Raw genomic sequence first — 25,448 nt, forward strand, 5'->3', positions numbered from 1 at the left:
AAGTTATGACTTTACTAAACATTATTCATATAAAAGAGGCTAAGTCTCTATTGTTATGGACCTTTATTTATCAACTTAAGTACATTTGTAGCTGATATCAAAGTTTCTTTATGACATTGAAATAAATATTGTGTTGAAACATATGCAAATTTGTGACACAATAACAAGTCTTACGTTTGCTTCCAAAGTTGCATCATATGCGTTTCAAATCAATAAAGAGTTGATCTCCTTCATTGTATTTTGACTCCAACATGCTGATAAACTCTTCTTCTTTCTTACAGAATCGATCAATAGTTCATCAATAATCTCAACTCCAAAATGTTTGCTTATTATAACCTCCATGCCAGCTCTTAGGTGCATCGCGCATGCCTGGACAATGAGGCCATCAGCTCTTGCATAAGGTAGTGTTATTTCCATTCTTTCAATGCTAAATCACTCATTTCTTTCCACAAGTTGCGTCATCTCCTTGGGTGAGACAAAATACACAGGTAAGTTAAAGGTGTCCACCTGAGCTTCACTAATTAATCCCTGTAAAGATAAGAGTAGGTATTTTGGTTTGAAAATACTAAAACTATTATTGATATTACTAGAAAAGGCCTACAACCTGATGGGCTAGTGGATGCGACTGGTCCTATTTCAATAAAATAATAAAGGAATGTTTGAATTATTATGATTTTTACACAAATTAGTTTGCAAAGCATATGTAATAAAATTTATAGTATCTCTGGCATCATTCTTTTCATTTTTACACATGTTAAGAATATAAAGTGAGAGAGAAAGACTGAATAGTCTTTATATTCTGTGTAAATAATAATGTACAATAAAGAGTCTTATATAAGCTAGGTATGTGTGTAGTACAAGTAATATAAGTAAACTACAAATACAGTATACTAGGCCAAGCCCAATGGGCTAATCTAGTCTAAGCTATACACTAACATCCCCCCCTCAAACTCGAGGTGGCAAGGAGGAAGCCAACTAGAGTTTGGATATAAGATCTCGAAGACAACCAAGCGAGTGAGTCTTGGTGAAGATACCAAGTAGGCTGGTCACCAGAGGAGATGGAGAACAACTTGAGATTTCCTTTCTTGAGATCCTGGCGAGTGATGTGGTAGTCGATCTCACTGTGCTTGGTGCATTCATGGAAGACATCATTATGAGCAATGTAGATAGCATTATGATTGTCACAATAAAGAGGAGTAGTAGTGGGTTGTGGAGCATCCATGTCATCCAAAAGCCAACAAAGCCAGACAAGCTCGCAAGTGGTGTCGGTAAGGGCACGATACTTAGTCTCAGTACTAGAATGAGAAACCACATCCTGTTTCTTGCTGCACCATGAAACAAGAGAAGTACCTAACATGAAACATAAACATATGATAGAGCATCAATCAGTTGGATTACCTGCCCAATCCGCATCTGAATAGGCATGAAGCTCGAGAGAAGATCGAGAGAAGATCGAGAGAAGAGTGGAGACCATGATAAAGTGTGCCCTTGAGATATTGGAGAATTAGAAAAATAGCAGCATAGTGGACAAAATGTGGGGCATCCATGAACTTACTAACCATACTCATGGCACGTGAAATATCTGGACGAGTAATAGTGAGATAGATTAGACTACCAACCAACTGATGATAGCAAGTAGCATCGGATATAGGTTCACCATCCAAGGGTGTGAGCTTTGCATTGTATTCCAAGGGACTGGAAACAATCTTGTTGTTGGTGATACTGACTTTGAAGAGAAGATCAGAAGCATATTTAGCTTGGGAAAGATAGTATCCATCAGAGGATGAGGTAACCTCAAGCCCAAGAAAATAGTTGAGAATGCCCGGATCTTTCATCTTAAAATGCTGACTAAGGAAGTGCTGAAGAGAGCAGATACCTATAGAATCATCTCCAATAATAATCATATCATCAACATAAGGAAGAATAAGAGTGATACCAGTAGAGGATCTTTGGACAAAGAGAGCAGTGTTATGAGGACTCGAAGTGAAACCCTGCTGAGTAACAACTGAGCTAAACTTTTCAAACCAAACTCGAGAAGCCTACTTGAGGCCATAAAGAGCACGGCGAAGGCGACAAACTTGACTACCTGAGTGTGGATAGCCAGGGGGTGGTTGCATGTATACTTCTTCTTGGACGTCTCCATTGAGGAAAGCATTCTTCACATCCATTTGATAAAGAGGCCAACGGCGAATAGCAACCACAGCAATGAGACATCTAATAGATGTAAGGCGAGCAACAAGAGCAAATGTTTCCTCATAGTCAATGTCATACTCCTGAGTAAAGCCCTTGGCAACGAGGCGAGCCTTATATCGTTCAACAAATCCATCAGCCTTGGTCTTGATCTTGTAAACCCACCTACAACCTACTATAGACTAACCAGGAAGCAAATCAACCATATCCTAAGTGTGATTATTATGAAGGGCATCTAGTTCTTCGTTCATAGCTTGCCGCCAAAGAGGGTTAGTATGGGCCTCACGATAGGTGTGAGGTTTATAGAGGGTGGCAAAAGCAAAAAAGCAGTGATAATCAGTGAGATAAGGGGGAGGAATGCTTACCCGAGTGGAACGATGAAGTTTAGAACCAACAGGAGACTCAGGAGAGGGTGGTGCCACAGGATTCAAAACAGGCGGGTCATATGCCGAGGACAGAACCGAAGATGAGTCGTTTGGAGAGGTATCCGATGTTGAAGAATCCTCCACAAGTTCAGGATAGAGAGGGTGTAAAATATCTGTAAAAATGGGAGACTCTGAGGAAGAGGATGCAAGAAGCTGTTGAAGATTCGAGAAAGGATGATGTTCCCAAAACTCAACATGACGGGAGACATGAAGGAGATGAGAAATGGGATCATAGCAGCAAAACCCCTTTTGAGATACACTACAACCAAGGAAATAATAGAGATGAGCACGAGGATGGAGCTTTGTTCGTTCATGAGGAGGAATAGAGATAAAGCAAGCACAACCAAAAACCCGAAGAGAGGAGTAGTCATGAGTTTGACCATAGAGAAGCTCGAATGGTGATTTGTTGTGTGTAGTTGGTGAAGGAATATAATTAATGGTGTACACAGCAGTGAGTGCGGCCTCACCCTAAAAGCGCTCAGGAAGAGAGGCAGAAATGAAAAGGGTGCGGACAACATCAAGAATGTGATGATGTTTTTGTTATGCATGACCATTTTGTTGAGAGGTGTAAGGACAAGACCACTAAGGAAGGGTACCATGACTGTCTAAAAGGAATAGGAAATATTTATCATTATATTCTTGAGCATTATCTGATCGAAAGACTTTGACGGTGCGATTGAAATGTGTTTCAATCATTTTATGAAATGTTTGGTAAATAGACACAAGTTCAGACCTATGGTGAAGTAGATAAATCCAAGTATATCAAGAAAAATCATCCACAAATATGAAAAAATATTTAGATCCCCCCTCAGTAAGAACAGGTGCAGGACCCCAAATATTAGAATGTATAAGATCAAATGGTGCAGAAGAAAATGAGTCACTATTAATAAAGGGCAATTTTGTTTGTTTGCCAAAATGACAGGAAGTACAATCAAAATTTTGAAACTAAACTGAACCTAAATGACCTTGAGAAGCTAACAAATGAAGACAAGATAAGGATGGATGACCAAGACGAGTATGCCATAGATCAGGTGAGGGGGTGGTAGTGCTAGCAACTGCAAAAACAACTTATGACGGAATCTTCAAGTCATGAACCTCAAACATGCGATCAACCTTACAGCCTATCCCAAGTACTTGACCCATCCGGGGATCCTACACATCCACACCATGATTAGTAAATAGAAGATCAATGCCTAATTCACAAAGTTGACCAACAGAAAGCAAATTGAGGGATAACTTTGGAATATGAAAAGTATCATTAAGGGATAAACGAGGAGAAGAGATTCTTCCTTTATGACTAACAAGCATAGGAGTTCCATCAGCAATGTAAATGGTGATTGGATGTTCTAAGGGTGCCTTATCATAAAATTGGGATTCATCAGGAGTTATATGGTTACAACATGCAATATCAAAAAATTAAGGTTGTTTACATGAGGTGACAGAAACGGCAATGGAAGTGCGGAATAAAACCTGTTGAACTACTGCCTCAATATCAGCCGTAGTAAGTGAGGAAGCCAAAGATGAACCTGTAGAAACTGATGGATCTGAAGGACATACAACAGCTGCTCGAGGAAGAGAAGCTTTATTCTGCTCTTGCATAAATTTCTGCAGTTTGCGAAAAACTAAGATGTCATGGCTTTTGACACGACAAAACTTGCAGCGAGTTCCTTTGGAAGACTGAGAGGTGGGACGCCCAGAGTTTATTCGTGGAGGAGCAATGAATGCAGCAATGGGAGGCTGTGGAAATGGTGTAGCCAATACATGATTAGATGATGACATTTGATGAGTAGGCCGATGGTTCTCCTCAGAAATGAGCTCCTTGATTGTAGTACCAAAAGAAGGAGTAGGAGATCGCTAAGCAGAAAAGCCCTAGTAGGCTCAAAATCCTGATGTAAACGCATCATGAAGTGCATAAATTTACAGCGATCCCGATATTTGACAAAGAGCTTAATGTCCTTAGAACACACTAGTGAAAGATCTGCAGCAGAGAGTTGTTCCCACATAGTAGAAGTCAGAAAATAAAAATCAAAATAGACTGACCTGTCTCTTGGCGCATTTGATAAAGTTTTGATTCAATATGGAACTCCAGGCTTGAATCATTAGTACAATTATAGCAATTGGCTAGAAATTTTCAAGCAGCCTCAACAGTCTCAAGACGAGGAAGAAGATTATGAATGGAAGGAATAGAGGTATTGATAAACCAAGACAAGATCTTACTCTGAATACTCTCCCATTCCTCTAGGTGTTCTTTATAATCATCAGTTGTAACAGCAGTCTTAGAGGCATCTTTAGCAGCTGTGGCTTTGGACTTAGGGTTTGGTACTGTCTTAGGAATTGAACCAGTCACATATCTCCACAGTTTGCAACCCTTGAGAAAGACAGTCTTATTCTAAGACCATGTATGATAGCTAGTAGGACTATCCAACATAATGGTGATAGGACATATGATATCTTGTTCATTTTGTTAAGCCATAATGAAGAAAATGACCAAAAAGTGAGATTTAGAGACCTCAAATGCATAAACAAAGCCCAAAATTAGAATCTACGCAAAAAACTGAGCAAGGCAAGCCTTGTTGAAAATTTTTTACTTTAGTAAAAAAGTCAACGGTCAACAATGGTGGTCAATGGTCAAGGTCAACTGCTGGCGTGTGCTGACATAGGCAGATGACGCAGATGCTAACGTGTACAGGATGACGTTAGCCTAGGGCTGACGTGGATAAACGTTGATGGTCTTAGGCGCGTGTCGGCTCGATGTTCAACACGTGGAGCGCGTGTGCACTTCTAGTGGTGCATGGTGGCGCATGTTTGACAATTAGAAGCTTTAGGTGGCACATGTGGGCGCATGTCAGGTCCGTTATGGCTGTTCTTGTTTGGGTTTTGCTCGGGATTGGCTGTTCTGTCACTTTATGCCTTTGCTTTGGCAGTTGGATGAATAAAATGATGAGATCTGAGAGTTGTAGGGACTGTGGGCATGACGGCGGTGACTCGATTCTGACAGTGATTACTAGATGAAGGCGAAGGCAGTGGAAGAACATCGGAGATGTCCACAGGAACCAGAAAGTCAAAGGAATGGCTCTGATACCATGTTAAGAATATAAAGTGAGAGAAAAAAATTGAATAGTTTGTATATTCTGTGTAAATAATAATGTACAATAGAGAGTCTTATATAAGTTAGGTATGTGTGCAGTACAAGTAATATGAGTAAACTACAAGTACTATATACTGGGTCAAGCCCAATGGGCTAATCTAGTCTAAGTTGTACACTAACAACACATATGGAACATAAATTTTTCTTGGAACAATGCATAACTAGGAGAAGTGAGAATCTCCAACCTCTACAAAAGAGATCCTCATGAAGTGGTTTTCTTTTTATGTTGCTTGCCTAGCAAATTGCTTGTACATTATATAGACCAATGAGTATATAAAAGTTTACGTTTTACAAAATTTTGTATTTTTTAAGTTCCAAATTCTAAGTTCATATGCTGACATTTAGAATAAGTTCAATATATTTACTTGCAGTGATCTATTTGACTTGAAAATTTTTCTAGTGTAAAAAGTAATAGTTGATTGCTAGCTTACCTCCTTTGCCATACCCATGAGGCACTGTCCCAGGAAATCAAAGATCCCGCCTGTCAGTGAACTGGAATGAGGAATCCCATTCGGAATACCTGGCATAATAATCACCATTAGTCCACCCACCACAAGCCCTTTAGCCCTACAATCTAAAAAGGCTGTTATGTCCTTAGCAAACTGGGTTGTAAAAGCTTGAGCTACTTCATCTGGGGCACTTGCATAGTGAACCCTCCCCTTGTTCCACGCAGCAGAGTTCTTATTTGGCAGTTCTTCTGGCACCTTAGAGAGACATTGGAGTGCATAAGATGAATATACAAAATCGAGAGAGAAATTAGGGAATAGCCGACCATGGAAAGACCCTGGCACCCCAGTTGCAAAGTATGGCCTTTCTGGTGGGAGAGAGGCAAAGAGGGTATTAAAATCATTGGATGCGTGGTCACTGAAGAACACTTGAAATTCAGGCATTTGAGAAGCAAAGCCTTGGCATTGGTACTTTTGTTGCACAACATCTGTTATATTTTGCTTAGCAATAAAGGTATTTGGCCCAACTGAACATTCCAAATCTGCCATACGGAATGTGCGGCAAAAATAGCCAAATACTATTATTTTTCAAAATTAGTAGTGTATTACCACTGTTTGAGAAATACGTAGTAATGTAGTACTTTTTAAAAATCGAGTTTTTAAAACTCGAGTTCGACATGGAACTCGAGTTTAAGAAAATCAAGTACCATAAAAAGTTCACTTGGAACTCAAAAATCAAGCTTTTGAAACTCGAGTTTGACATGGAACTTGAGTTTAAGAAAATCGAGGACCATAAAAAGTTCACTTGGAACTCGAGCTTATGGAACTCGAGTTCTTTGTGATATAAAATTTATTGCCTGTGTTTCTAACTCTTGCGCTACCTTTTTCAGTACAGCTGTGTTTGGTTCTCGTAAAATATTTTCCGGAAATGCTATTTTCGAGAAAGAAGAATATTTTCAAGTGTTTGGTTGCATTATGAAAATTGTTGTAGAAAATATTTTCATGTGTTTGGTTCTATTCTGAAATGCTATTTTCCTACACATTTTTCACATTTTCTCAGCTATTTTCTCAGCATCCAAACAAATTTTATTACAAAAAATTTCAAAATCACAGCAAAATCCCAACCCACAAAACAAATCACAGCCAAATCCCAACACCACACACCACTAAAACTCCAATTCAACCCACAGCAACAAACTCTGGCAATCAAAAGCCACAAAAGAAACAAAACCAAAGAAAAAAAATCATCAAATCCGGTCAGATCGTTGCGGTGAGGCGACTGGGTTCGATCAGTGCGGTGCGACTTGCGGCGTGGTGCGACTCACGGTTCGTGGGTTCATGGGTTCGCAGTGTTGCAATCGACGATCGGGGTTCGCCGGCGTGACCCGAAGTGAGCTGGATTGGTGTGGTGGCTGGATCAGTGGTTATGCGAAGGCTGAGCTCTCGTCTTTCTCGATGTGAGTGGCTGGATCGATGGTTGAGGTGAGGTGAGCTCTCTTCTTTCTCTGGCTCTCTCCAATTCTCTGGCTCTCTCTTTTGCGCGTGATCCAGAAATGGTTTGAAGTGAAAATAAAAATGTAAAACTATTTCTGGGTCAAAGGAATAAATTATGGTCAACATGCATCTGATTTTTCAGAAAATTTTATTTTTCATAGCTGCCAAACATGTGGGTCAGGTAGAAAATAATTTCCTAAAATCGTTTACCCCCTAAACAAACAGAGCCTACATGTTCACAATTGTTAACTTGTCTCTCATCCCACGTGACCCTAACAAAAGAAAGAAAAAAGTGAAACCCACACCTGGAAGCAAATGAGAAAACTAGAATAATAAGAAAGAAAATTGGAAGTCAACAATTGTGGCTGTGTGAATGCTGTGGGAATTGCTGTACATGGTACGAGTATCATAAGCTAGAGTTCTATGTCAAACTTAAAAAAAAGTTATACACTGCTAAATATTTCTTAAATAGTAATAAAACACTAATAACACTAATAATTTCAAAAAATAGTACTCCTATTTGGTTATTTTTACCCGAAATGTGCCCTTTGAACTAGAAAATATTTTTTCTACATCAAGCTTCTCCGCAATTACATCATCAATCATTGCCTTCACAGCATTTGCACCTGCCCCTGTATACTAGTACGTCAATCATAGGAGTTTCGACTTTTTTAAATGTCACTTTTTATTATGCACATAGTTTTTCTTTTCTTTTCAATTTTTAAACAATCCTATTTTCAATAAAGATATAGCAAATGGACACTAGGTTTATCTAAATAGACACTGAGTTAAGTGAGCCATTATTAACCTATATGCACAAGAATATAACAAGAATCATTGGTATGGTTGAATCGTGGTTATAAACTTATAATTGATTTTGTAAATGAATCCACTGGCTTTTTTGGCAATCTTTCTTTCTTTTTGGCAACTCTGACTAAAATACGTCACTTGAACAATACACAACATTAATTTAAAGAGATGATAAATTTTCAAAAATAAAATTTTTTTATTAACACTTTTTGCTCCTTGATAAACTTTTTTATATTATTAGATAGATAAATAACGCATTCTATTAGTCAATAAAGGAAGTCTTTTTTTTTTCTAAGTGAGATGTCATATATATATATTAAAAATTCTATTGTTAAATTACATGTTTTATATGTTCTTAATATGTATGTCTTTCATGTCAATCGAATACTATTTACCATTCAATTTATAAACTTATCTTTTATACCTCCTTTGCCATACCCATGAGGCACTGTCCCAGGAAATCAAAGATCCCGCCTGTCAGTGAACTGGAATGAGGAATCCCATTCGGAATACCTGGCATAATAAGCACCATTAGTCCACCCACCACAAGCCCTTTAGCCCTACAATCTAAAAAGGCTGTTATGTCCTTAGCAAACTGGGTTGTAAAAGCTTGAGCTACTTCATCTGGGGCACTTGCATAGTGAACCCTCCCCTTGTTCCACGCAGCAGAGTTCTTATTTGGCAGTTCTTCTGGCACCTTAGAGAGACATTGGAGTGCATAAGATGAATATACAAAATCGAGAGAGAAATTAGGGAATAGCCAACCATGGAAAGACCCTGGCACCCCAGTTGCAAAGTATGGCCTTTCTGGTGGGAGAGAGGCAAAGAGGGTATTAAAATCATTGGATGCGTGGTCACTGAAGAACACTTGAAATTCAGGCATTTGAGAAGCAAAGCCTTGGCATTGGTACTTTTGTTGCACAACATCTGTTATATTTTGCTTAGCAATAAAGGTATTTGGCCCAACTGAACATTCCAAATCTGCCATACGGAATGTGCGGCAAAAATAGCCAAATACTATTATTTTTCGAAATTAGTAGTGTATTACCACTGTTTGAGAAATACGTAGTAATGTAGTACTTTTTAAAAATCGAGTTTTTAAAACTTGAGTTCGACATGGAACTCGAGTTTAAGAAAATCGAGTACCATAAAAAGTTCACTTGGAACTCAAAAATCAAGCTTTTGAAACTCGAGTTTGACATGGAACTCGAGTTTAAGAAAATCGAGGACCATAAAAAGTTCACTTGGAACTCGAGCTTATGGAACTCAAGTTCTTTGTGATATAAAATTTATTGCCTGTGTTTCTAACTCTTGCGCTACCTTTTTCACTACAGCTGTGTTTGGTTCTCGTAAAATATTTTCCGGAAATGCTATTTTCGGGAAAGAAAAATATTTTCAAGTGTTTGGTTGCATTATGAAAATTGTTGTAGAAAATATTTTCATGTGTTTGGTTCTATTCTGAAAATGCTATTTTCCTACACATTTTTCACATTTTCTCAGCTATTTTCTCAGCATCCAAACAAATTTTATTACAAAAAAATTCAAAATCACAGCAAAATCCCAATCCACAGAATAAATCACAGCCAAATCCCAACACCACACACCACCGAAACTCCAATTCAACCCACGGCAGCAAACTCTGGCAATCAAAAGCCACAAAAGAAACAAAACCAAAGAAAAAAAATCATCAAATCCGGTCAGATCGTTGTGGTGAGGTGACTGGGTTCGATCAGTGCGGTGTGACTCGCGGCGTGGTGCGACTCACGGTTCGTGGGTTCATGGGTTCGCAGTGTTGCAATCGACGATCGGGGTTCGCCGGCGTGACCCGAAGTGAGCTGGATTGGTGTGGTGGCTGGATCGGTGGTTATGCGAAGGCTGAGCTCTCGTCTTTCTCGATGTGAGTGGCTGGATCGGTGGTTGAGGTGAGGTGAGCTCTCTTCTTTCTCTGGCTCTCTCCAATTCTCTGGCTCTCTCTTTTGCACGTGATTCAGAAATGGTTTGAAGTGAAAATAAAAATGTAAAACCATTTCCGGGTCAAAGGAATAAATTATGGTCAACATGCATCTAATTTTTCAAAAAATTTTATTTTTTATAGCTGCCAAACACGTGGGTCAGGTAGAAAATAATTTCCTAAAATCGTTTACCACCTAGACAAACAGAGCCTACATGTTCACAATTGTTAACTTATCTCTCATCCCACGTGACCCTAACAAAAGAAAGAAAAAAGTGAAACCCACACCTGGAAGCAAATGAGAAAACTAGAATAATAAGAAACAAAATTGGAAGTCAACAATTGTGGCTGTGTGAATGCTGTGGGAATTGCTGTACATGGTACGAGTATCATAAGCTAGAGTTCTATGTCAAACTTTAAAAAAAGTTATACACTGCTAAATATTTCTTAAATAGTAATAAAACACTAATAACACTAATAATTTCAAAAAATAGTACTCCTATTTGGTTATTTTTGCCCGAAATGTGCCCTTTGAACTAGAAAATATTTTTTCTACATCAAGCTTCTCCGCAATTACATCATCAATCATTGCCTTCACAGCATTTGCACCTGCCCTCTGTATACTAGTACGTCAATCATAGGAGTTTCGACTTTTTTAAATGTCACTTTTTATTATGTACATAGTTTTTCTTTTCTTTTCAATTTTTAAACAATCCTATTTTCAATAAAGATATAGCAAATGGACACTAGGTTGATCTAAATGGACACTGAGTTAAGTGAGCCATTATTAACCTTTATGCACAAGAATATAACAAGAATCATTGGTATGGTTGAATCGTGGTTATAAACTTATAATTGATTTTGTAAATGAATCCACTGGCTTTTTTGGCAATCTCTCTTTCTTTTTGGCAACTCTGACTAAAACGCGTCACTTGAACAATACACAACATTAATTTAAAGAGATGATAAATTTCAAAAATAAAATTTTTTTATTAATACTTTTTGCTCCTTGATAAACTTTTTTATATTATTAGATAGATAAATAACGCATTCTATTAGTCAATAAAGGAAGTCTTTTTTTTTTTTTCTAAGTGAGATGTCATATATATTGAAAATTCCATTGTTAAATTACATGTTTTATATGTTCTTAATATGTATGTCTTTCATGTCAATCGAATACTATTTACCATTCAATTTATAAACTTATCTTTTATTCATTGTTTTGATCTACAAAAACTTGAATTTAAACACTAATTGATGACATGGTATATTTGATCATCTTGAAATTTTGCAAGCTTGAAGAATAGATGAAAATAATGAAATTCAACAATGAGTTTGTCAAAAGTCACATTTAATTAAATATAATATAATATTGCTTAAAATTATATTATGTGTAACTTTTTTTTTTTTGAGAAGATATTATGTGTAACTTGAACCCAAGAGATTTATTATCATGCACATTATTTGGCTGGTAAAAATTCATTACCAAATGATATACACATTAGTATGCAACATACCTAGCAAGGCTGGTAGTATAAGAAGAGTGTAAGAAATAGGAGAAATAGATAATAAAATTGAAGAAACCTGGGGGGAGGAGTTTTTGGTATAACTATTAATGCCATCTCCGCCATTCATTGGATAAGATTCAGGCACTGTATATGTATTGTTGCTCATCTCTCTCTCTCTCTCTCTCTCTCTCTCTCAATAATATTAATAAAGCACTCGATTTTATAGAATTTTGTGGGCTTTCAAGTTTTAACTTTATGGAAGAGGGCGATTCTTTGTCACAATGATTTTTTTTTTTTTTTTATAATTTTTTTTATGACAATCACGGCAATATGTTTCCAAAAACAAAAAGACAGGTGTTTCCAATAAAAAAATCCATATACTATTTTTTTAGTCAATTATTTATATCATATTATTAATATGTAATAAAAATTGGACTTAGAAGAAGTGGTTGGGCCAAATGGCTACTCTCACTAATTAGTAAATTAATTTTATAGTATTTATTAGGATATATTTTCTCAAATTAAGGAATAATATTTAACAACCATTTAATTCAGGTAGAATTTTATCATTTAAATTTCAACAAATTTAAATTCTATTCAAACTAAAACTCTATTATAAATAATTATAAACTTAAATCTGAAACAACAACTCATGTTTTCTTTCTAAAATAAAACCCATATTTTGACTTATACTTCAACTAAAAGTCTATTATCAATATTTTAAAATTAACTTATTTGTAAATTAATTTTATATTATTTGTTATGATATATTTCCTCAAATTAAGGGATAACATTTAACAATTGTTTAATTTAAATTAAACTAAAAGCCTATCATCAAAATTTTCTAAAAATCCCACACAACTCACGCTTTTGTTTTTGTTTTTTCCCTCAAGTTGCATCTTATTAAATTAATATTTTATTAGAATATTAAGCTACAAGACTCTTGGTTAAGGGATAAGATTTAATAATAATTTAATTTAGATAAAATTTTATCATCTAAGTTTTAGAAATTTAAATTCTACTATAACTAATAGTCTATTATCAAATGACTTTAAGGGTATGTTTGTTTGGAGGTGAAACACGATAGATGGAAAACTTTGGAGAAAAAAACTTTTTTGGAGTGTGCTTGGATAGGTAGAGAGGAATGAAAATAAATGGTAGGCTCAAGTGTTTTCTCCTCAGGCTTACTAAAATGTTTTCTCCCTAAAATGGGGAGAGGACTGAGTGGGGATGATTTTTTTTTTAATTGACAAAAATGCCCACATACACATTCTTCAAGTTTTTTTCTACTTCACTGGGCAATACCGTTGCCCCTTTTTTTGTTTTTGTTCTTTTCTGGGCCGTTGCCTCTTTTTCATTTTTTATTCAATTCTTTTTTTTCTTTTGATTTTCTAGAGCCTGGGCTTGCCTTTTTTTTTTTTTTTTTTTAGCACAACCAATTGATGAATTGAAATATTGAATTGTGAACTCGAGTGTAATTCTTTTCATTACAATGCAATGAATCGAATATCTTAGAGCGTTGTTTGTACTTGCCACTTGCTTTACATTCAATTGTTGTTACTTTTTAAGTTATGACTTTACTAAACATTATTCATATAAAAGAGGCTAAGTCTCTATTGTTATGGACCTTTATTTATCAACTTAAGTACATTTGTAGCTGATATCAAAGTTTCTTTATGACATTGAAATAAATATTGTGTTGAAACATATGCAAATTTGTGACACAATAGCAAGTCCTACGTTTGCTTCCAAAGTCGCATCATATGCGTTTCAAATCAATAAAGAGTTGATCTCCTTCATTGTATTTTGACTCCAACATGCTGATAAACTCTTCTTCTTTCTTACAGAATCGATCAAATAGTTCATCAATAATCTCCACTCCAAAATGTTTGCTTATTATACCCTCCATGCCAGCTCTTAGGTGCATCGCGCATGCCTGGACAATGAGGCCATCAGCTCTTGCATAAGGTAGTGTTATTTCCATTCTTTCAATGCTAAATCACTCATTTCTTTCCACAAGTTGCGTCATCTCCTTGGGTGAGACAAAATACACAGGTAAGTTAAAGGTGTCCACCTGAGCTTCACTAATTAATCCCTGTAAAGATAAGAGTAGGTATTTTGGTTTGAAAATACTAAAACTATTATTGATATTACTAGAAAAGGCCTACAACCTGATGGGGTAGTGGATGCGACTGGTCCTATTTCAATAAAATAATAAAGGAATGTTTGAATTATTATGATTTTTACACAAATTAGTTTGCAAAGCATATGTAATAAAATTTATAGTATCTCTGGCATCATTCTTTTCATTTTTACACATGTTAAAAATATAAAGTGAGAGAGAAAGACTGAATAGTCTGTATATTCTGTGTAAATAATAATGTACAATAAAGAGTCTTATATAAGCTAGGTATGTGTGTAGTACAAGTAATATGAGTAAACTACAAGTACAGTATACTAGGCCAAGCCCAATGGGCTAATCTAGTCTAAGCTATACACTAACATCCCCCCCTCAAACTCGAGGTGGCAAGGAGGAAGCCAACTGGAGTTTGGATATAAGATCTCGAAGACAATCAAGTGAGTGAGTCTTGGTGAAGATATCAAGTAGGCTGGTCAGTAGAGGAGATGGAGAACAACTTGAGATTTCCTTTCTTGAGATCCTGGCGAGTGATGTGGTAGTCGATCTCACTGTGCTTGGTGCGTTCATGGAAGACATCATTATGAGCAATGTAGATAGCATTATGATTGTCACAATAAAGAGGAGTGGCAGTGGGCTGTGGAGCATCCATGTCATCCAAAAGCCAACAAAGCCAGGCAAGCTCACAAGTGGTCTCGGTAAGGGCACGATACTCAGTCTCAGTACTAGAATGAGAAACCACATCCTGCTTCTTGCTGCACCATGAAACAAGAGAAGTACCCAACATGAAACATAAACATATGATAGAGCATCAATCAGTTGGATCACCTGCCCAATCCGCATCTGAATAGGCATAAAGCTCGAGAGAAGATCGAGAGAAGTAGTGGAGACCATGATAAAGTGTGCCCTTGAGATATCGGAGAATTAGAAAAATGGCAACATAGTGGACAAAATGTGGGGCATCCATGAACTTACTAACCATACTCATGGCACGTGAAATATCTAGATGAGTAATAGTGAGATAGATTAGACTACCAACCAACTGATGATAGCAAGTAGCATCGGATATAGGTTCACCATCCAAGGGTGTGAGCTTTGCATTGTATTCCAAGGGAGTGGAAACAATCTTGTTGTTGGTGATACTGACTTTGAAGAGAAGATTAGAAGCATATTTAGCTTGGGAAAGATAGTATGCATCAGAGGATGAGGTAACCTCAAGCCCAAGAAAATAGTTGAGAATGCCCGGATCTTTCATCTTAAAATGCTGACTAAGGAAGTGCTAAAGAGAGCGGATACCTACAAAATCATCTCCAATAATAATCATATCATCAACATAAGGAAGAATAAGAGTGATACCAATAGAGGATCTTTGGACAAAGAGAGCAGTGTTACGAGGACTCAAAGTGAAACCCTGCTAAGTAACAACTGAGCTAAACTTTTCAAACCAAACTCGAGGAGCCTACTTGAGGCCATAAAGAGCACGGCGAAGGTGACAAACTTGACTACCTGAGTGTGGATAGCCAGGGGGTGGTTGCATGTATACTTCTTCTTGGAGGTCTCCATTGAGGAAAGCATTCTTCACATTCATTTGATAAAAAGGCCAACGGCGAATAGCAGCAACAGCAATGAGACATCTAATAGATGTAAGGCGAGCAACAAGAGCAAATGTTTCCTCATAGTCAATGTCATACTCCTGAGTAAAGCCCTTGGCAACGAGGCGAGCCTTATATCGTTCAACAAATCCATAAGCCTTAGTCTTGATCTTGTAAACCCACCTATAACCTACTATAGACTGACCAGGAAGCAAATCAACCATATCCTAAGTGTGATTATTATGAAGGGCGTATAGTTCTTCGTTCATAGCTTGCCGCCAAAGAGGGTTAGTATGGGCCTCACGATAGGTGTGAGGTTTATAGATGGTGGCAAAAGCAAAAAAGTAGTGATAATCAGTGAGATAAGGGGGAGGAATGCTTACCCAAGTGGAACGACGAAGTTTAGAACCAACAGGAGACTCAGGAGAGGGTGGTGCCATAGGATTCAAAACAGGCGGGTCATATGCCAAGGACAGAACTGAAGATGAGTCGTTTGGAGAGGTATCCGATGTTGAAGAATCCTCCACAAGTTCAGGATAGAGAGGGAGTAAAATATCTGTAAAAATAGGAGACTCTGAGGAAGAGGATGCAAGAAGCTGCTAAAGATTCGAGAAAGGATGATGTTCCCAAAACTCAACATGATGGGAGACATGAAGGAGATGAGAAATGGGATCATAGCAGCAAAACCCCTTTTGAGATACACTACAACCAAGGAAACAATAGAGATGAGCAAAGGATGGAGCTTTGTTCGTTCATGAGGAGGAATAGAGATAAAACAAGCACAACCAAAAACCCGAAGAGAGGAGTAGTCATGAGTTTGACCGTAGAGAAGCTCGAATGGTGATTTGTTGTGTGTAGTTGGTGAAGGAATATAATTAATGGTGTACATAGTAGTGAGTGCGGCCTCACCCTAAAAGCGCTCAGGAAGAGAGGCAGAAATGAAAAGGGTGCGGACAACATCAAGAATGTGATGATGTTTTTGTTATGCATGACCATTTTGTTGAGAGGTGTAAGGACAAGACCACTAAGGAAGGGTACCATGACTGTCTAAAAGGAATAGGAAATATTTATCATTATATTCTTGAGCATTATCTAATCGAAAGACTTTGACGGTGCGATTGAAATGTGTTTCAATCATTTTATGAAATGTTTGGTAAATAGACATAAGTTCAGACCTATGGTGAAGTAGATAAATCCAAGTATATCGAGAAAAATCATCCACAAAGGGTCCACAAATGAGTCACTATTAATAAAGGGCAATTTTGTTTGTTTGCCAAAATGATAGGAAGTACAATCAAAATTTTGAAACTAAACTGAACCTAAATGACCTTGAGAAGCTAACAACTGAAGACAAGATAAGGATGGATGACCAAGACGAGTATGCCATAGATCAGGTGAGGGGGTGGTAGTGCTAGCAACTGCAAAAACAACTTATGACGGAATCTTCAAGTCATGAACCTCAAACATGTGACCAACCTTACAGCCTATCCCAAGTACTTGACCCATCCGGGGATCCTACATATCCACACCATGATTAGTAAATAGAAGATCAATGCCTAATTCACAAAGTTGACCAACAGAAAGCAAATTGAGGGATAACTTTGGAATATGAAAAGTATCATTAAGGGATAAACGAGGAGAAGAGATTGTTCCTTTATGACTAACAAGCATAGGAGTTCCATCAGCAATGTAAATGGTGATTGGATGTTCTAAGGGTGCCTTATCATAAAATTGGGATTCATCAGGAGTCATATAGTTACAACATGCAGTATCAAAAAATTAAGGTTGTTTACCTGAGGTGACAGAAACGGCAATGGAAGTGCGGAATAAAACCTGTTGAACTACTGCCTCAATATCAGCCGTAGTAAGTAAGGAAGCCAAAGATGGACCTGTAGGAACTGATGGATCTGAAGGACATACAACAGCTGCCCGAGGAAGAGAAGCTTTATTCTGCTCTTGCATAAATTTCTGCAGTTTCTGAAAAACTAAGATGTCATGGCTTTTGACACGACAAAACTTGCAGCGAGTTCCTTTGGAAGACTGAGAGGTGGGACACCCAGAGTTTATTCGTGGAGGAGCAATGAATGCAGCAATGAGAGGCTATGGAAATGGTGTAGCCAATACATGATTAGATGATGACATGTGATGAGTAGGCCGATGGTTCTCCTCAGAAATGAGTTCCTTGATTGTAGTATCAAAAGAAGGAGTAGGAGATCGCTAAGCAGAAAAGCCCTAGTAGGCTCAAAATCCTGATGTAAACGCATCATGAAGTGCATAAATTTACAACGATCCCGATATTTGACAAAGAGCTTAATGTCCTTAGAACACACTAGTAAAAGATCTGCAGCAGAGAGTTGTTCCCACATAGTAGAAGTCAGAAAATAAAAATCAAAATAGACTGACCTGTCTCTTGGCGCATTTGATAAAGTTTTGATTCAATATGGAACTCCAGGCTTGAATCATTAGTACAATTATAGCAATTGGCTAGAAATTTCCAAGCAGCCTTAGCAGTCTCAAGACGAAGAAGAAGATTATGAATGGAAGGAATAGAGGTATTGATAAACCAAGACAAGATCTTACTCTAAATACTCTCCCATTCCTCTAGGTGTTCTTTATAATCATCAGTTGTAACAGCAGTCTTAGAGGCATCTTTAGCAGCTGTGGCTTTGGACTTAAGGTTTGGTACTGGCTTAGGAATTGAACCAGTCACATATCTCCACAGTTTGCAACTCTTGAGAAAGACAGTCTTATTCTAAGACCATGTATGATAGCTAGTAGGACTATCCAACATAATGGTGATAGGACATATGATATCTTGTTCATTTTGTTAAGCCATAATGAAGAAAATGACCAAAAAGTGAGATTTAGAGACCTCAAATGCATAAACGAAGCCCAAAATTAGAATCTACGCAAAAAACTGAACAAGACAAACCTTGTTGAAAATTTTTTACTTTAGTAAAAAAGTCAACAGTCAACAATGGTGGTCAATGGTCAAGGTCAACTGCTGGCGTGTGTTGACATAAGCAAATGACGCAGATGCTAACGAGTACAGGATGACGTTAGCCTAGGGCTGACATGGACAAACGTTGATGGTCTTAGGCGCGTGTCGGCTCGATGTTCGACACGTGGAGCGTGTGTGCACTTCTAGTGGTGCATGGTGGCGCGTGTTTGACAATTAGAAGCTTTAGGTGGCACATGTGGGCACATGTCAAGTCTGTTATGGCTGTTCTTGTTTGGGTTTTGCTCGGGATTGGCTGTTCTGTCACTTTATGCCTTTGCTTTGGCAGTTGGATGAATAGAATGATGAGATCTGAGAGTTGTAGGGATTGTGGGCGTGACGGTGGTGACTCGATTCTGACAGTGATTACTAGATGAAGGCGAAGGCAGTGGAAGAACGTCAGAGATGTCCACAGGAACCAGAAAGTCAAAGGAATGGCTCTGATACCATGTTAAGAATATAAAGTGAGAGAAAAAAACTGAATAGTCTGTATATTCTGTGTAAATAATAATGTACAATAGAGAGTCTTATATAGGTTAGGTATGTGTGTAGTACAAGTAATATGAGTAAACTACAAGTACTATATACTGGGTCAAGCCCAATGGGCTAATCTAGTCTAAGTTGTACACTAACAACACATATGGAACATAAATTGTTCTTGGAACAATGCATAACTAGGAGAAGTGAGAATCTCCAACCTCTACAAAAGAGATCCTCATGAAGTGGTTTTCTTTTTATGTTGCTTGCCTAGCAAATTGCTTGTACATTATATAGACCAATGAGTATATAAAAGTTTACGTTTTACAAAATTTTGTATTTTTTAAGTTCCAAATTCTAAGTTCATATGCTGACATTTAGAATAAGTTCAATATATTTACTTGCAGTGATCTATTTGACTTGAAAATTTTTCTAGTGTAAAAAGTAATAGTTGATTGCTAGCTTACCTCCTTTGCCATACCCATGAGGCACTGTCCCAGGAAATCAAAGATCCCGCCTGTCAGTGAACTGGAATGAGGAATCCCATTCGGAATACCTGGCATAATAATCACCATTAGTCCACCCACCACAAGCCCTTTAGCCCTACAATCTAAAAAGGCTGTTATGTCCTTAGCAAACTGGGTTGTAAAAGCTTGAGCTACTTCATCTGGGGCACTTGCATAGTGAACCCTCCCCTTGTTCCACGCAGCAGAGTTCTTATTTGGCAGTTCTTCTGGCACCTTAGAGAGACATTGGAGTGCATAAGATGAATATACAAAATCGAGAGAGAAATTAGGGAATAGCCGACCATGGAAAGACCCTGGCACCCCAGTTGCAAAGTATGGCCTTTCTGGTGGGAGAGAGGCAAAGAGGGTATTAAAATCATTGGATGCGTGGTCACTGAAGAACACTTGAAATTCAGGCATTTGAGAAGCAAAGCCTTGGGATTGGTACTTTTGTTGCACAACGTCTGTTATATTTTGCTTAGCAATAAAGGTATTTGGCCCAACTGAACATTCCAAATCTGCCATACGGAATGTGCGGCAAAAATAGCCAAATACTATTATTTTTCAAAATTAGTAGTGTATTACCACTGTTTGAGAAATACGTAGTAATGTAGTACTTTTTAAAAATCGAGTTTTTAAAACTCGAGTTCGACATGGAACTCGAGTTTAAGAAAATCAAGTACCATAAAAAGTTCACTTGGAACTCAAAAATCAAGCTTTTGAAACTCGAGTTTGACATGGAACTTGAGTTTAAGAAAATCGAGGACCATAAAAAGTTCACTTGGAACTCGAGCTTATGGAACTCGAGTTCTTTGTGATATAAAATTTATTGCCTGTGTTTCTAACTCTTGCGCTACCTTTTTCAGTACAGCTGTGTTTGGTTCTCGTAAAATATTTTCCGGAAATGCTATTTTCGAGAAAGAAGAATATTTTCAAGTGTTTGGTTGCATTATGAAAATTGTTGTAGAAAATATTTTCATGTGTTTGGTTCTATTCTGAAATGCTATTTTCCTACACATTTTTCACATTTTCTCAGCTATTTTCTCAGCATCCAAACAAATTTTATTACAAAAAATTTCAAAATCACAGCAAAATCCCAACCCACAAAACAAATCACAGCCAAATCCCAACACCACACACCACTAAAACTCCAATTCAACCCACAGCAACAAACTCTGGCAATCAAAAGCCACAAAAGAAACAAAACCAAAGAAAAAAAATCATCAAATCCGGTCAGATCGTTGCGGTGAGGCGACTGGGTTCGATCAGTGCGGTGCGACTTGCGGCGTGGTGCGACTCACGGTTCGTGGGTTCATGGGTTCGCAGTGTTGCAATCGACGATCGGGGTTCGCCGGCGTGACCCGAAGTGAGCTGGATTGGTGTGGTGGCTGGATCAGTGGTTATGCGAAGGCTGAGCTCTCGTCTTTCTCGATGTGAGTGGCTGGATCGATGGTTGAGGTGAGGTGAGCTCTCTTCTTTCTCTGGCTCTCTCCAATTCTCTGGCTCTCTCTTTTGCGCGTGATCCAGAAATGGTTTGAAGTGAAAATAAAAATGTAAAACTATTTCTGGGTCAAAGGAATAAATTATGGTCAACATGCATCTGATTTTTCAGAAAATTTTATTTTTCATAGCTGCCAAACATGTGGGTCAGGTAGAAAATAATTTCCTAAAATCGTTTACCCCCTAAACAAACAGAGCCTACATGTTCACAATTGTTAACTTGTCTCTCATCCCACGTGACCCTAACAAAAGAAAGAAAAAAGTGAAACCCACACCTGGAAGCAAATGAGAAAACTAGAATAATAAGAAAGAAAATTGGAAGTCAACAATTGTGGCTGTGTGAATGCTGTGGGAATTGCTGTACATGGTACGAGTATCATAAGCTAGAGTTCTATGTCAAACTTAAAAAAAAGTTATACACTGCTAAATATTTCTTAAATAGTAATAAAACACTAATAACACTAATAATTTCAAAAAATAGTACTCCTATTTGGTTATTTTTACCCGAAATGTGCCCTTTGAACTAGAAAATATTTTTTCTACATCAAGCTTCTCCGCAATTACATCATCAATCATTGCCTTCACAGCATTTGCACCTGCCCCTGTATACTAGTACGTCAATCATAGGAGTTTCGACTTTTTTAAATGTCACTTTTTATTATGCACATAGTTTTTCTTTTCTTTTCAATTTTTAAACAATCCTATTTTCAATAAAGATATAGCAAATGGACACTAGGTTTATCTAAATAGACACTGAGTTAAGTGAGCCATTATTAACCTATATGCACAAGAATATAACAAGAATCATTGGTATGGTTGAATCGTGGTTATAAACTTATAATTGATTTTGTAAATGAATCCACTGGCTTTTTTGGCAATCTTTCTTTCTTTTTGGCAACTCTGACTAAAATACGTCACTTGAACAATACACAACATTAATTTAAAGAGATGATAAATTTTCAAAAATAAAATTTTTTTATTAACACTTTTTGCTCCTTGATAAACTTTTTTATATTATTAGATAGATAAATAACGCATTCTATTAGTCAATAAAGGAAGTCTTTTTTTTTTCTAAGTGAGATGTCATATATATATATTAAAAATTCTATTGTTAAATTACATGTTTTATATGTTCTTAATATGTATGTCTTTCATGTCAATCGAATACTATTTACCATTCAATTTATAAACTTATCTTTTATGCATTGTTTTGATCTACAAAAACTTGAATTTAAACACTAATTGATGACATGGTATATTTGATCATTTTGAAATTTTGCAAGCTTGAAGAATAGATGAAAATAATGAAATTCAACAATGGGTTTGTCAAAAGTCGCATTTAATTAAATATAACTAGTATGTAACCCCGTGCTACCGCACGGGACTGGTTAATTGTAATTATACTATTGGCCAATTTTTATTTTTTATTTTTTTGTTTTTTTGGGTTTATCACATGAATGATAGAATTAAATCAAATAATGAAAAATATATATTGCATTTTATTATTTAAGTAATGCTATTGGTTTTTTTTTTTTTTTTTTTTTTTTGGTTTATCATACATAGGATAGCATTAGATAAAACAATGAATAAAAAAAGAGAATATTGCATTTTATTATTTAAATGATGATACAATGAAGAAAAAGAGAATATTACATTTTATTATTTAAAACATATAAAGGGACATTAAAAAATAAAAATTGATCATTGAGTTTGGAATCTTCTTGGAGGCGCCAATAAAGAGCTAATGTATGAGAGTGTGAAGTAAGGAAGAGTGAGATTGAACATTGTTTTTGAACTTGGCTTTACTTTGAGAAATCCGTAAGAAGGAGGAGAGAGTAGTATGTGGATCTAATTGGTAGAGGTTGAGAGAGGAGGAGACATGGGATGACGATATGAAATTAGGAAGAGATTATGTTTTGCTTTTATAGTCTTTCTTATTGGACTCCTTGGTTCTGGTTGTGGAATTAGAAGAGCTCCAAACTCTATTGAGATCACCCATAAAAGTGTGCAGGTGAGATGTTCTTGCTTAGGCCAATGAATATTATCATTGTGTTTTATTGGCTTCCGTGTTAAATGTTAATACATTATTTATTGGGCACAAAAATTAGAAAATTTAGATAAGATACATGACACAAATTTGAGTCCAATTTATAATCTCCATAAAAGTGTGCAGGTATAACATTGCTTAAAATTATATTATGTGTAACTTTTTTTTTTGAGAAGATATTATGTGTATCTTGAATCCAAGAGATTTATTATCATGCACATTATTTGGCTGGTAAAAATTCATTACCAAATGATATACACATTAGTATGCAACATACCTAGCAAGGCTGGTAGTATAAGAAGAGTGTAAGAAATAGGAGAAATAGATAATAAAATTGAAGAAACCTGGGGGGAGGAGTTTTTGGTATAACTATTAATGCCATCTCCGCCATTCATTGGATAAGATTCAGGCACTGTATATGTATTGTTGCTCATCTCTCTCTCTCTCTCTCTCAATAATATTAATAAAGCACTCGATTTTATAGAATTTTGTGGGCTTTCAAGTTTTAACTTTATGGAAGAGGGCGATTCTTTGTCACAGTGATTTTTTTTTTTAATTTTTTTTTATGACAATCACGGCAATATGTTTCCAAAAACAAAAAGACAGATGTTTCCAATAAAAAAATCCACATACTATTTTTTTTGTCAATTATTTATATCATATTATTAATATGTAATAAAAATTGGACTTAGAAGAAGTGGTTGGGCCAAATGGCTACTCTCACTAATTAGTAAATTAATTTTATAGTATTTATTAGGATATATTTTCTCAAATTAAAGAATAATATTTAACAACCATTTAATTTAGGTAGAATTTTATCATTTAAATTTCAACAAATTTAAATTCTATTCAAACTAAAACTCTATTATAAATAATTATAAACTTAAATCTGAAACAACAACTCATGTTTTCTTTCTAAAATAAAACCCACATTTTGACTTATACTTCAACTAAAAGTCTATTATCAATATTTTAAAATTAACTTATTTGTAAATTAATTTTATATTATTTGTTATGATATATTTCCTCAAATTAAGGGATAACATTTAACAATTTTTTAATTTAAATTAAAATAAAAGTCTATCATCAAAATTTTCTAAAAATCCCACACAACTCACGCTTTTATTTTTGTTTTTTCCCTCAAGTTGCATCTTATTAAATTAATATTTTATTAGAATATTAAGCTACAAGACTCTTGGTTAAGGGATAAGATTTAATAATAATTTAGATAAAATTTTATCATCTAAGTTTTAGAAATTTAAATTCTACTATAACTAATAGTCTATTATCAAATGACTTTAAGGGTATGTTTGTTTGGAGGTGAAACACGATAGATGGAAAACTTTAGAGAAAAAAACTTTTTTGGAGTGTGCTTGGATAGGTAGAGAGGAATGAAAATAAATGGTGGGTCCAGGTGTTTTCTTCTCAGGTTTACCAAAATGTTTTCTTCCCAAAATGGAGAGAGGACTGAGTAGAGATGAATTTTTTTTAATTGACAAAAATGCCCATATGCACATTCTTCACGTTGCCTTTTAAGATTTTTTCTACTTCACTGGGCAATACCGTTGCCCCTTTTTTTGTTTTTGTTTTGTTCTTTTCTGGGCAGTTGCCTCTTTTTCATTTTTTATTCAATTCTTTTTTTCTTTTGATTTTCTAGAGCCTGGGCTTGCCTTTTTTTTTTCTTTTTTCTTTTTTTATCTGGGCAGTAACGTTGCCTCTTTTTTCTTTTTCTTTTTTTCTATTCTTTTCTTTTTCTTTTGATTTTCTAGGGCCTTTTTTTTTTAAGTAGACGTGATTTTTTCTTTTGGGACATGATTTTTATTTTTTAATAAATTTGGGTGATTGCACTTTTTTTGTGTGGTTATTTGTCACTTTTTTGTTTTAATTGGGTATCATTCTTTAACAAGGTTATATGAATAAATTTATTCAAACTTATTTTTTCTATCCTCTACTTTTCCACTCCCAACCAAACAAAAATGAGAGAAAATAAAATATTTTCTATCCTCTCACTTTTCCACCCCTCCAACCAAATAGACCCTAATAGTTAAGAGAGATTATATATATATATAAAATCATCCATATAATTAAATCACATATAGTATACCCCACATTGTTGCATTTATTTCACATTTTTTTTCCCAAGATGTAACTTACACTTATATTTTAATCTAATAAATCCATCTTACATATTGGTCTTTGCTTCTGAATTTCCCCGCAAA

The 25,448-nt window shown here is 36.1% G+C and overlaps 1 protein-coding gene and 2 pseudogenes across 1 annotated transcript; all 3 read right to left on the minus strand.

Annotated features, from left to right (window-relative positions):
- Positions 1-193: 193 nt before the first annotated feature.
- Positions 194-8,309, minus strand: LOC112005147 (loganic acid O-methyltransferase-like; annotated as a pseudogene).
- Positions 8,310-8,475: 166 nt separating this feature from the next.
- On the minus strand, positions 8,476-12,099 carry LOC136061355 (loganic acid O-methyltransferase-like). Its single transcript, XM_065779288.1, has 4 exons — positions 12,049-12,099; positions 10,994-11,080; positions 8,938-9,510; positions 8,476-8,511 (listed from the first exon to the last, which is right to left on the minus strand). The coding sequence occupies exons 1-4, from the start codon at positions 12,097-12,099 to the stop codon at positions 8,476-8,478; spliced, it is 747 nt and encodes a 248-aa protein (XP_065635360.1).
- Positions 12,100-13,731: 1,632 nt separating this feature from the next.
- Positions 13,732-23,663, minus strand: LOC112015780 (loganic acid O-methyltransferase-like; annotated as a pseudogene).
- Positions 23,664-25,448: the final 1,785 nt, after the last annotated feature.

This window comes from Quercus suber, unplaced genomic scaffold (genome assembly GCF_002906115.3).
Source record: "Quercus suber isolate HL8 unplaced genomic scaffold, Cork oak 2.0 scaffold_204, whole genome shotgun sequence".
Lineage (NCBI taxonomy): Eukaryota > Viridiplantae > Streptophyta > Magnoliopsida > Fagales > Fagaceae > Quercus > Quercus suber.

Coding starts and splice junctions, on each gene's coding strand:
- LOC136061355 (XM_065779288.1), bottom strand. CDS start 12,099: ATGAATGGCGGAGATGGCATTAATAGTTATACCAAAAACTCCTCCCCC. Junction 11,081..12,048: donor CCAAAAACTCCTCCCCCCAG/GTTTCTTCAATT, acceptor ACTAGTATACAG/AGGGCAGGTGCAAATGCTGT. Junction 8,512..8,937: donor TCATGGGTATGGCAAAGGAG/GTATAAAAGATA, acceptor TTGTGCATATAG/GTTAATAATGGCTCACTTAA.